The 12,953-nt window shown below is 58.4% G+C and overlaps 1 protein-coding gene across 3 annotated transcripts in view; it reads left to right on the top strand.

Annotated features, from left to right (window-relative positions):
- Window positions 1-12,156, top strand: part of PAX7 (paired box 7) — a 97,216-nt gene extending 85,060 nt beyond the window's left edge. For all 3 annotated transcript variants that reach the window (XM_041767340.1, XM_041767341.1, XM_041767339.1), the window contains exons 8-9: window positions 4,350-4,596; window positions 11,451-12,156. In XM_041767340.1, the coding sequence (XP_041623274.1) occupies window positions 4,350-4,596; window positions 11,451-11,566 (363 nt within the window). In that variant the 3' untranslated portion in view covers window positions 11,567-12,156. The remainder of the gene's footprint in view (window positions 1-4,349; window positions 4,597-11,450) is intronic.
- Window positions 12,157-12,953: the final 797 nt, after the last annotated feature.

Raw genomic sequence — 12,953 nt, 5'->3', positions numbered from 1 at the left:
GGAGGCCATGGAGGGCCACTCGGGTCCGCGGGACTCCCCGCCGCGGGGCTGCCCCCGGCCCCCCTCCCCAGCATCTCTCCGGCACAGGCTGCTGGGGTCAGGGAGACGTGGGTTCGAATCCCAACCCCGCCGCTTCCTGGCTGTGTGACCTCGACTGTGCCTTTCCATGTCTCTGTGTCTCGGTTTCCTTGTCTGCATAAGAGGAGTGACCATCACCCATGGGCCCTAGGAGGGAGCGCGCCCACCTCCCTCTTCAGCGGGGTCCTGTCCCACTTGCTTGGAAACTGCTGTGCCTGGAGCCGGGGTGGGATGAAATGGAAGCTCTTTGATCCGCAGGCCGCCACGGACTCCGGGAGAGAGTAAGCAGCCTCCTCACGTCCCCATTCACACCTATCCCAGATGTGGATTTGATTTGATGTTCCAGGGCAAATCCCATTGAACAAATCCCATTACTGAAAAATCTCCTCGGGCCTGAGCTGTATCTGAGGCCTCTCGAGCCACTGGGCACCACACGAGCCCCTTCTGACGAACTCCGGGAGGTCTTGCAGCTCTCAGGATTTTCACTCAACACTGACCTTCTTGCTGTTTCCTAAACCTGCTGGGTGTGTTCCCACCCCAGGCCCTTTGCACCGGCTGGCTCCTCTGCCTGCAAAGCTCTTCCGCGATATCCTCCCATGGCTGGCTCTTTTTGCTCTTGCTGGATGTCACCTCTTGGGGACGTATTCCCTTTGTGTATCCGCCGCTACAAACACTTCTCGGTATCTGAAATTATATTGTGTATTTGTGTGTTTGTCATCAGCCTCCTTCACGAGGGGCTGGCTCCAGGCGGGCACGGAGTTGCTGGTGCTCGCTGCTGCACCCTCAGTGCCCCGCTCAGTGTCGGCACATAATAGGTGCTCACTAAAGATTTGTTAAGTGAGGTCCGTGAATCCAACCGGGTTTTCCTGGGCTCGTGGTATGCAGCAGGCGCGGTGTCGGTGCTGGGGCGGCCAATGCTGGGTGAGCCGCAGTTGCCCTCCTGCCCTCGAAGGGCTCACAGTCCAGCCCTGTCTGCAGCCTGGCACATGGCGGCGGGCTGTGAAATGTGTTGAGTGCGGAAATGAATGAATGACAGGTGTCTTCTGGGACCCAAAGCGTAAGGCGGGGAGTGGGGGAGGAGTTGGGACAGGTAGGTAGGTAGGTCGTGGTCTGAGCACAAGAAGACCATGTCCTGTTTCTCTGGGAGATAATGAGGAGCGACCGATAATTTTTTTTTATTTTATTTATTTGAGAGAAAAAGAGAGAGAGAAAGTGCAGGAGTGGAGGGGAGGGGCAGAGGCCGAGGGAGAAGCAGGCTCCCCACTAAGCAGGGAGCCCCATGCGAGGCTTGACCTGAGCCAAAGGCAGACGCTTAACCGACTGAGCCACCCGGGCACCCGCCACCCATAATTCCTGAGAGCTGGGGTCAGATTTGTGGCAGTTCTCGGTGGGTCTGTGCCCTGCAGGGTGAGTGCGTTCTGTGCAGAGCTCCCAGCCCATCCCCGAACGTGCTGCTCCTCCTCCTAGCCCCTTCCCCCCCTCCCCTCCCATTCCCTTGTCTCTTGCAGCTCAGCCTCTTGGCCTGTGCACAGGAGGGAAGGATGAGACCAGGGTCTCTCCAGAGCGGACCGACCCTCCCGAGAGTCTCCTCACCCTGACAATTAGCCTCCTGAAGGAAGGGGGACCGGGCCTGTGGTTTTCCCTGAGCCTCTGAGTCTGATCTTGGGGTCCAGACCTCCTTCGAGGGGAGACCAGGATTAATGTTTAGGTTAATGTTTATGGGATTGGGGTGGGGGATATGGGATGGGTGATGATTTTCTTAATTTAGGTGGAAAGTGGAGTCTAGATGGGGAAACTGAGAGGCAACTGGGAAGAGAATCAAGTCCCCTAACCCCCTGGCAAGTGCTAGATTCCTGAATTTTCCCTGAGATCCCCCCGCCCTCCTTCCCCCACCACAGACCTACGCACACCAAATTCCCTAGGCCCAGGAGAACCCATCTGCACAGCCAGAAAGCAACACACGGGGCCCAACAGTGGCAGGCGTCCTCACAGACCACCCCCTTGCTGGGGTCCCTCTTGCCACCCCCACCCGGACCTCTACATGGACCCTCCCGTGAAAGAGGGTGGGTTGGTAGATCCCATGGGTCAGGCCTGCCCAGACTCTCCCCTTCTCACACACTCATCCCCTTGTGGATTTGCCATGTCCATGGGGCTGACACACCGTTAAGTCCCTCCTAAGCCCTACCAGCTGCGGTGGAGGCAAAGACCACCCCCCCCCACCCCAGCCCCAGGCCTGGTGCCCTTGACTCTGGCTCTGGGGGAGGGGGAGTGAAAGGACCCAGGAGGGTGACCCCAAGGTGAGGGGATTGTGTTGGGAGCATCCAGGGAAGGGGCCGGGAGGGTCTGTGCCCATGCCCCAGCCGCAAGGGGCCCCAGCCTCACTCACCCCGGCCAGCGACTGCCCAGGCGGCCGGCCCCTGGAGTGAGAACCTCTGAAGGGGTCAGATGCCCAAACTCACCCCTTGAGAGTCAGTCCCGACCCTACCAAGCAAGTGGGCCCCGAGCTGCTCCCCGCACACTTGCGGTGAGGTCTGGAGAAGCCACAGCCTGTCACTTCGTCTGAGGAAGGGGCACCCCGGCCCGGCCTTGCACACCTCTTTAGGGATCTGGATTGGGGGAGTCGCATGAGTTCATGCCAGGACGATGGCGTGGAAAGAGAAAGGGGAAGAGGGGCCCTGGGGGAGTCGGGGCCTGAGCCCTCGGCACGCAGAGCCCACCTCACACCCGCAGCGACCCTTTGGGTTGGGGACGGTCACAGAAGCTAAGGGACATCTCAGGGGTCCGCGGAGAAGCCCAGGGGCTGTCCCCGGCCTGAGGATTCCACATCCATGCCCTCCGCGCCCGCATGCCTCAGTGCCTACGGTGAGGACAGGTCACAGGAGAAGGTCGCAGTTTCCAGAAGTGTCCAGTCTTCAAGTAGATGGTCTGCTCCCATGCCCCTAGCCTGCCTTCTCTCAGGGGAATCCGAGAACACAGCCGTGTCCCCAGCACGGACCCCAGCTGCTGCTCCGGGCAGGTGAGCGGCATGGCTTCCCCCCGGCACTGCGGCCTCCCTCCCATAAGGGGTGGCATCACGGGGAGGTCGCCAGGGTCCTGGGCCCTGCAGGCCCGCTGCACCAGGACCTGCCTCTCCGTCATCTCCTTGGGCTGGCCGCGACACCCGTGCTCCCACACTGAGGGACTCCTGCTGTCGGCACCGCCTTCCCTCGCCCTCTCTCCTGGAGAGCTGGACAGCAGCTGTCACCTCCTCCAGAAGCCTTCCTGGACCACCAGACTGGCTGAGCTCCCTTCCCTGGGTTCCCACGGTCCCCCTGAGCGGCCTCTGACGTGCCCCACACTGCTTCATATCTTGACGATCTGCTCCCTGCTGCCTCCCCCACCAGACTCAGACATTCCCTCCCCGCCCCCCGCCAAGGGCAGGGACCATGGCTGTCCCACCTCTGAAGACCCAGCGCCCCGCCTGAGTCACCACCAAAGCATGTTTGTTGAATGAATAAGTGAACGCACCAGTGAACCAACACCAGGCTCTCTAAGCTGGGTGTCTAGGGGTGAGCCTCACCCCGGCCTTCTGGGCCGCCAGCCCTATGGGGAGCCCCTGTTGGCTGTCCCGGCCAGGCAGGGGGGGTGATGATCACAGGCACCTGAGAGCTACCGGCGTCAGAGAAAGGTGCCCTCAAGGCTCTCTGAAAGCGTTGGCCGTGGATGTCGGTGTGTTAGGGGCAGAGCCTCAAAGTCAAGGGCACAGCAGGCCTAACGCAGGACCAGGCGTGAAGCCAGACAGATCAGAGTCCTGTTCTAGCCTCTGTAGGGGGGGATGGGGGCATCTGAGCCTGACGGGGGAGGCGCAGATTCCTGCCCTGGAGGAGCCCCTGTCTGCTGGGAGAGGCCTCATTAGCCAGTCCGTTCATCCGTGCGTTCGTTCATTCATCAGACAGGCACCAGGTGCCCCTTAGAGCCAGACCTGAGGATATGCAGAGGTGGGGGAGGCCCTGCCCTGCCCCCCGGAGCCCTCGGTCAGGGGAGATCCCGTGGGTCGGGACCTGACCAGGAGACACCACTAACCGTCTTACCCACAGGGGCGAGCAAACCAGGTAAACTGAGGCTCTCGGTGCTACACAGGCATCTCAAGGGAGCAACCCCAGCCAAGGCCTGTCTGGGGCCAGCCTGGCCTCACCCCCTCCAACCCCATATCTGTGGGGTTCATGCTCTGAGCCCCACGCGACCGCTGCTCGCCCGCTGCTCGGGCCGCACTGATCGTCTCTCCCCCGCAGGTAATGAGCATCCTGAGCAACCCCAGCGCCGTGCCGCCGCAGCCACAGGCCGACTTCTCCATCTCCCCGCTGCACGGCGGGCTGGACTCGGCCACCTCCATCTCGGCCAGCTGCAGCCAGCGGGCCGACTCCATCAAGCCGGGAGACAGCCTGCCCACCTCCCAGTCCTACTGCCCGCCCACCTACAGCACCACCGGCTACAGCGTGGACCCCGTGGCTGGCTACCAGTACGGCCAGTACGGCCAGAGTGAGTGCCTGGCGCCCCAGCTGTCCCCTTCCCCACCCCTGCCCCGCTGCAAGCACCGTTCTGGGTGTTTAGAGAACCTCTGTTCAGTTACAGAGAGCTGCAGGGTGGTGTTGGGGTGGGGGCGCCCATTTCACAGATGAGAAAATCGAGGCCCGGTTGTCCTAAGATGATACTGAGCCAGGCCCCTGCACCCCCGCTACTGTGATCTCGGAGCAGTGCTGTCCCACAGAAGCCACGAATGGCATTTAAAATTTAAATTAAATTAATTTAAATTTTTAGAATTTTACAACGTAAGAGGAAACAAGCGGACTTCTTTTTACTAACATGTGTTGTTTGACCCGGTATATCTGAAATGATGACCATCTGACACGTAATCCACGCAGAGTTATGAATGAGATGTTTCGCATTCTTCTTTTCACGCGCTATCTTTGAAATCCAGCCCATTTTGGTTCAGACGCTAGGTTTTCATTGGAACTGCTTGATCTGTATTTAAATTTCATAAAATTACAGCTGAGAAGGGGGATTTACACACCCAAGTTGTTCCAAATATACTGTAAAGTTTCCCAACCACTAAGCTAAATCGAATTTCAGTTTTCACATTTAAATTAGATAGAATTAAATTAAAATGTAAAATCCGGTTCCTCGGTTGTGCGGCCACATTGCAGGGGCTCGATGGCCACGTGTGGCTGCCGTGTTGGACGCTGCGGTGCTAGAGACCCGGCCCCGTCCTGCCCCTCTGGGTACGGGGGACAGCTGGATTTTCGACTCTCTCCTGAACCTGCCTCCCATCCTCAGCCTCGACTGTCCCCCCCCCCCCCCGGGCACCTCGCCTAGATGCGGGGGGCAGCTGACGCCCGGACCCGTGGCTGCCAAAGGCAGGCCCAGCCACAGCCTCCGGCCGCCAGATGGGGCAGCGTCAGGGCAGGCCGAGAGGCACCGGGAGCCGAGGTCACGGGGCCCCCCTCCCGCCCCCCTCCTGGCAAAGGCCTCACCTGCTGGTGTCAAACTAATCAGAAGGGCGTGTGGTGCGAGGCCGAGGTCCCAGCCCCAGGGCATCCTCTGCCCTCCTCTGCCGCCGCCCTGGCCCGGCCTCACTGACCTCTGCTTCCTGCCCCACACCAGCCGCTCCTCCTCGCTCGGCCTTGGCCTCCACAGCTAAATGAGGGCCAGCTGTGCTGCGTTCACGGCCCCTGGCCCACGTATGCGTGTGCTCCGTATATATGTGTGTGAGTGAGAATACACGTGTCCTGGACTCGTACGATTCGTGTGAGTCTGTGTGTGTCGTGTGGTCCAGCGTACGTGTGCTCGTGCACGCGTCCTGTGTGTAGGCGTGTGTTTGCATGTGTGAACGTGGGAGGGGCACGCATGAGCATATGCACGTGACCATTCACGTCTCTTAGCTTACGCGAGCATATTGTGTCCACGTGATATGCATATGAGTTTGTGAACATACGAAGGTGCACGCATTTGGTCCTGCGAGTGTGTCTGTCGTACATACACACGTGTGTTCAAATGTACGTTCAGGTGTATACACGTGGCTGAGTGTGCCCGTGTGTTTGACATGTGTGACGGGCGTGTGTCACTCTGTGGACGAGTAGAGCAAACAAGTATGCGTGTGTACAGATGCATGTAAGAGTGTGTAGATGTGCGTGGTTATACGTACGCTCCTACGCATGTGCACTCCGACGTGCACAGATGCTTGCATGTGTCCGTGGATGTGTAGATATTTTGGAGTGCGTGTGTATGGAGCGGTATGCTCCATGTGCAGTGTGTAAATGTGGAGGGGGGTGTGCCAGGTGTGCACGTAGGTGTGGCTGTGAGTCCCCGTGTGTAGCTGCGCATCTGGGCCTGGACGCACGGTGTTGCCTGTGTGTATGATGGTGCCTGCGTACGGAGTCGTGTGCGCAAGGAGCAAGGGTGTGAGGGGGCACAGCACGTGTGTGCAGGTACGGCTCAGGGCGGCGCGCACACATGTGCACACAAGTGTCTCCAGAGGGGCCCGGAGGCGATCCCCTGCCCCGGCCCGGGTTCCCGGGCAGAGCGGGACACACATGCTCTTGATAAAGAGTTTAGAGCAGCTCCGCGGCGGCAGCGGCCCGGCCTGGGGCGGGCGTTAGTCACACCCGGGCCCCGTGCCCTGCTCCGGGGGTGCCTGCCCAAGTCGGAAATAAAATTAACCCCAAAGTCAGCACGGGGGCTGCAAGGGAGGGGGGATCAAAAGGGAAAGGGCCCAGGAGGCGAGAAAGGAGCGTTTGTTCCCCCAGAAGCTGGCCAGAGCCAGCTGCCCTCCTCGCCTCCCTCCCTCCTTCCCGTTCTCCTCACTCACCCCTGCCAGCTCCAGCCCTGCCCTCCCCAGCTCCTCCAGGGCTGGCTCAGAGCACTCCTGAGCTGACCCTCCAGCCCTATCCAGAGGGAACCCCACATAGGCTCTAGGGTCTGGCTGGGAGGGGCCCTACTCCCACTGATTCCACCACCACGTCACCCTGCCTCTGAGCCTCGGTTTTACCATCTGGGAGGTGAGAGTCCAGGGAGTAGACACCCAGAGTTTTTCCATCGTGTCGTCTTCCTCACCCTTAACGTTCTGGGACAGCCAGGGTCAGGGACACACCCCCTGTCACGGGCGACGGAATACACCTATGACCGGGCTCCCAGTCCACCTGCAAAGGTGCACCTCCCACACAGCCTCTGTGTGCACCTCGGTCCACCCGCACCAGTCCCGTGCGTGAGTTCAGCCCACCGGGCACTGGGCAGGTTGCATGTTCCTCATTTCACGCCATCGTCAAAGCCCCACGTGCAGCAGGTTATCATTTGTCCTCAGGTTATAGATGCAAGGCTAAGGCTGAGGGGCTAGGGACCTTCCCCAGGTCACACAGCAGGTGAACGGTGGACTCCAGGTCCCCGAACTTCCCTCCTGACTTCCAGCCCGGTTCTCTTTTGGCCAAACCACAAACTCGTTTAAGACACTCAGTAATTCTACGCTCCTCGGCCCTCTGTTGTGCGGGTTCACGTTCAGGACCTCGCAGGCACCTGTGCGTGAAGAGCCGCACACACACAGATTTGTTCCTGAGCGTTCCCGGATGTGTGACTCTGTACGTGGCTTCAGGGTTTATTGAGCATCTACTGTGGGCCGGGCCCTTGTGGCTGCCCTGTGTGGTGTCCAGGTTATTCCTCCTGGACAGACCGGGCCATGGACCCCAGAGAGGTTATTTGCCTGAGATCCCGCATGGACGTGAACACAGCCACGCCTATGGCCTCGCCCTCAGAGAGGCTCCCTCGCAGGTGTGCGGGGAGCGTGCATGTGGCCAGACTCCTCCGCGGGAGAGTCCTCCCCTCTCCCCGGGCCTCTTGTCTTCCCAGGGACACCTCTACACCTTCTTCTCTTGTTCCTGGCCATCATCTGTCCATCTGTCTGTCTCTCCTGTCCCTGGAGGGGGTGGGGGCAGGGGGCAGGAAGGGGGCACACGGCAGATTAATACGGCCCCGGTGTTCCCAGAGGCCAGGGCCGTACTAATGATGGGGCTGATAGAACGCAGAAGTGTGAAAAGAATTTTAATAGATCTGACAAGTCTAATAAGAATTTGTGTCTAGAAGGGTCCTCCTCTGGGGCCGCAGGCTGACGAGGCGCTGACGGCTGAGATTTGTTTACTGGTTGGCATCTCCTGCCAACTCCCGATTAATCTAATTTGAGACATTTCGAGCCCAGGCGCGGGCACCAGGCAGAGGAGGGACGCGGAGAGACAGAGGGACAGGCGGGGCCATTGACAGAGGCTGTAATGAGAAATGTCACAGCCCTGCCCTCGCCGGCCCCTGGCTCGACCCCAGGGAGAGGCAGGCTCTGCGGCACGAAGGGTGCCCTTGAAGTTGGCTGGTCATCAGTAGTTGGGTTTCTTGGTGACTCTTTGCCCGCCTTGACGGAGCCTGGAGCCCACTGTGCGCTGGGCCCTGGCCGGCAACCCGGAGATGCTAAAAAGGATGACACCGAGTGACCAGAGGCACAAGCGGGACGAATTCGGCTTCCTCCGTCTCATGTGCTGTGCCTGCCTGTGAGTCGGCGATCTTGCTGTGCCTCAGTTTCCACCTTGGTAAAGTGGGAACGGCTGTACCCTAATGCATGAGACTGTTGAGAGGTTAAGTGAGACTGCGGCCGCCTTTCCACCACCCCCACCCCAGGAAGAGCTGCAGGGGCTGGCACAGAGTTTGGTGAGAGGTAGAATCAGAGGGATGAGGGGGATGTAGGCGGAGCCTCCGGTGAGTTGGGAAAGGTCACCTGACTTGGTCATGTGCAGCAGGTTATCATTTCCTGGGGTGGAAAATGGGGCCAATGTGGGATTTGGTGCAGAGTAGCCTCTAAAGTACGGTGCATATGCCAGGGGTTGTTCTGTAGGAGGCTGCAGGTGAAGTGTGCATGGAGGAGGCTGGGACTTGGCATCAGACCCCCCCCGCCCCGGCTTCAATCCCAGCTCCGCCACCTAACAGCCAAGTGACCTTTCAAGTTACACGGCACCTTAGGGCGCAGCCTTGGCCGTATCCCCCGTAAAATGGGATCGCAGAACTGAGCTAGTGCACGGGGAGTGCTTGCACCAGGAGGGCCAGAGCACCAGCTGGGTGCCCACCCGCCCTCCTCCCTCTCCTCCTGGTGCCGCTCTGCGCATTAGCTTCCTCAAAGCTGAGGGCAAGGCTCGATTGAGGTCAGGTCGGGGCCCTGGGACCCACATAAGACCTGCTCCAAGTAGCAGAGACGAGACACCTGAGTTGCAGGCTCCCCCTGAGGCCAGGGATCTGGGCTTCTTACACTTCCACCTGAAGCAAGGGGCACACCCACGGCAGGGCAAGGCTGGCCACCACCACCTCTGTGCTACCCGCTGGAAGCCTGAAGGCTGACTGACTTCAGGGGCAGCACCCAGGGGCTCAGCTCCAGCCCTAGAGCCTGGGAAACAGGAACACAGGGCCCAGCCAGGCACTCCAAAAACCCCAGGACATTTGCATATCCTTTGGGAATCTGGATGCAATCCCTGAGCCCTCTGTGCCCAGCATCCGAAAACATATCATCTCATTTGATCCTCATAAGAGCCCTTGAGGAGGCTGGGATTTGTTCTACCCATTTTACAGACAAGGAAATGGGCCTGGAGAGGCAGCATGATTTGCCCAAAGCCACATGAACAAGAGATAGTTGGACTCTGAGTTGTTCCATTTGCTGTTCCTTTCCTCCCTGCCGCCATCAAAGGTCCCGTCTGCTCAGTGAATCCCAATCCTATGAGAGCCCAAGGCCCTTGAGCTCACCATGTACCAGACGCAGTGCTGACTAACCTCTTCATATGCATTTTCTCACCTCGTCCCCACAATTCTTTGACCTAGGTGCTATCATCATCCCCATTCTACAGACAAGGAAACTGAGGCTTGGATAGGCGAGCTGGTGTGCCCCAGATCATACACTGAAAGTTGGTGGGTGTGGGATCTGAACCCCTAGGGGATATGGCCTCAATTACTGATACTGCCCACCATGCCTCCCTGGGCCTTGCCCACTGGCCATTCCCACACCTCCTGGCTCTACCCATGGGGCCCCTCAGGGGGTAGGTGACCAGGAGAATATTGGGCCAGGCCTCGTGATTCCAAGGCAGCACTCGTTACATTTCTTGTCACCTCTGGATCCAACAGATCCTAGGAGTTGGATTGGCCACAGCCACGGGTTCCAGCGTAGGAGGTAGCATCTCTGCAGTTCGTAGAGTCAAGACAGAACACGTGCACACACAGACCTAGCAGTCACGCCTGCACACACACGTATATCGACACGTGTCCCTGGCTTAGGTGCAGCTCACCTGTACCTGGCTACCCATGCTTGCGCAGGCATTCCCACTGCTGTACTCACACAGGTACACACAGCTGCCCGCATCTACCCACGTGTACACGTGTGAGCATCGTTCACGTGTGAATGTTCACATTAGTGCCCCTTGCAGAGACTTTTGTTTCCACTGTGCACATATACGCACAAGTACACACCCTCAGACTCATCTCTCTCCTCTGGATGGTCAGAACTTCGAGGCTAAAGGTCTCAGCTCCCTGCACATTAGGGTCCTGGCTCCTCCTTCCACGTGGACCCCATCAGCTCAACTGTGAAAGCTGCTTTGCTTTTGAGTAAGGGATATCGCTTTGCCTCATCTGTGACTGGGCTCAGGGCCTGAAGAAGGCAGAAGGACCTTGCCCTCGTTACTACCTGGGCTCCAGGGGATTCATGGACGTCCCCCATAGCAGACGTAGGTACAGGCATGTTGGAACTAAGTCTTTGCTCAGCAACATGGATCCTCCCTATAGAACCTACAAGAGAGCTGGGCAAATAATAAGGGTTAAGTAAATATTTGCTGAATGGTTTGAGAGGAGGTAAGAGAAAGAGCTTCATGAAGAGATGGATGGATGGATGGATGGATGGATGGATGGATGGCAGAAGCATGGCTAGATGGACAGAAGGGTGAACAGATGAATCAATGAATGGATACATGGATGGATGGAGAGATGGACGGAAGAACAAGTGGATAGATGGGTGAACAGATGAATCAAACAGATGGATGGATGGAAGAAAGGTGCATGGATGTACAGAAGGGTGAACAGATGAATCAATGAATGGATAAATGGATGGATGGAAGACCAAACGGACAGATGGACAGACGAGTGAACAGATGAATTGGTGAACGGATGGTTGGATGGATGGATGGACAGATGGATAGGTGGACAGACGGGTGAATGGGTGAATCAATGAATTATGTACATATGGATGGATGGATGGATGTGTAACAAATGGAAGAATAGGCAAAAAGAACCTCAGTTTCTAGGAGTTTCTGTCTCTCTCTTTTTTTTTCCAGCTGCTGTTGATTACCTGGCCAAAAACGTGAGCCTCTCCACACAGCGCCGTATGAAGCTCGGGGAGCATTCTGCTGTGCTGGGACTCCTGCCTGTGGAAACTGGCCAGGCCTACTAGGGCCCCTGGGGCGACTTGCCCCAGACCAAGTCCCAGCCCAACCCTTACTGGTCCCCGAGCCTCCCAGCCTCAGTCCTTTCATCGCCCTGGGGTCCCACGAGGCCAGGAAAGCCCATTCCCTCCTCATAGCCAGCCCTCTGGAGATGTGCAGCCAGTCTACCATTCACCTATGTTTAGGCACCCAGAGTGACCCCCTTGGAGTCTCCCCCTCTACTCTCTCCCCAGGAGGGTTTCTGGTCAGCCTGCAGTCCTCCCCCCAGTCAAATCCTGTCGTGGCCTCTGTGCTATCTCAGGCACAGAAATGGAAGCTCACCCTGAATAGAGCACCTTGGGCACCCAAAGGAGGAAGGTGTCTGGGATGAGGTACTGGAGCCCTTTGGACCCAACTCCAGTGAGTACCCTGGCCAGAGGTGGGGGTGGAGCTCGCAGGGCCACTCTCAGCTGGAAGTGCTGGGAGCCAGCCCTCCCAGCTGGATCTCTGACCCAGGGCCAGAAGCATAGCCTGTTCCTCCTCTGGATGCTGGGGTGCCAGCAGAGAGGGGACCCTCGCCCTGGGGTTTTCCCAGGAGGATCACCCAGGAATTCTGAGGACTCCAGGACCCTCCATACACACCTCTGGTGGGTGTAGGGGAGGAATCTAGCCCAGGTAGGGGTACCAGAAAAAGCAGGAAGAGGTACCCAGGGGGCAGGGCTCATCAGCAGTGGGCCGCCAAGGGTGCAAGGACCCAACCCAGGCACCCAGAGGCAGCAGGCTTCTAGACTGAAGCCCAAATTCCAACCTTGCCCAGCCTGTGCGGGGCCTGTGGAGCCCATGGGCCCTTCAGTCTTCTCATTCTCTGAATCACATGGGAGGGGAAGGAGACCAAGTCTTGTGTAAAGAGGCATAGGGCAGGCTCAGAAGGGGGCTTCGTAGCTGGGGTCCCTCTGTTTGTGGGCAGCAGACCTTTGTTGCCAAAGGCTTTCCTGCTCTGCCTTCAAGTCCACAATCCATGGAGCTGCAGTTTCTCACAAAGCCTCCCTCAGAGACCTGAGCCTGTCCCCTGCATGCCCAACCCTCTGCGAGGGGGACCTCCATCTACCCTTTAAGCTGCTGGGGTGCAGAGAACTTCCCTTGGAGCTCTGGAGGAGGGTTCTTGGACCAGCAAGGACAGCTTACCTAAGACAAGGCCACCAATTCCCCTTAACGTTTGGGGGAAGGGGGCATGTCCCTGTCCCACTGATAGTGGCACCTTTCAGTGTTGATCCACTCTAGGCTGAGAGGGCCCTGTCTACTCATCCAGCACAGTGAGGTGGGGACACATGTGGCCAGTCTTCAGGCCACCTCTCCTGGACAGGTTGGGGATGCCAAAGCTTCCAAAGAATCGGGGAAAGCCACCTTCCTTGGCCA

This window comes from Vulpes lagopus, chromosome 8 (assembly GCF_018345385.1).
Source record: "Vulpes lagopus strain Blue_001 chromosome 8, ASM1834538v1, whole genome shotgun sequence".
NCBI lineage: Eukaryota > Metazoa > Chordata > Mammalia > Carnivora > Canidae > Vulpes > Vulpes lagopus.
This window is presented reverse-complemented; position numbering and strand designations above follow the sequence as displayed.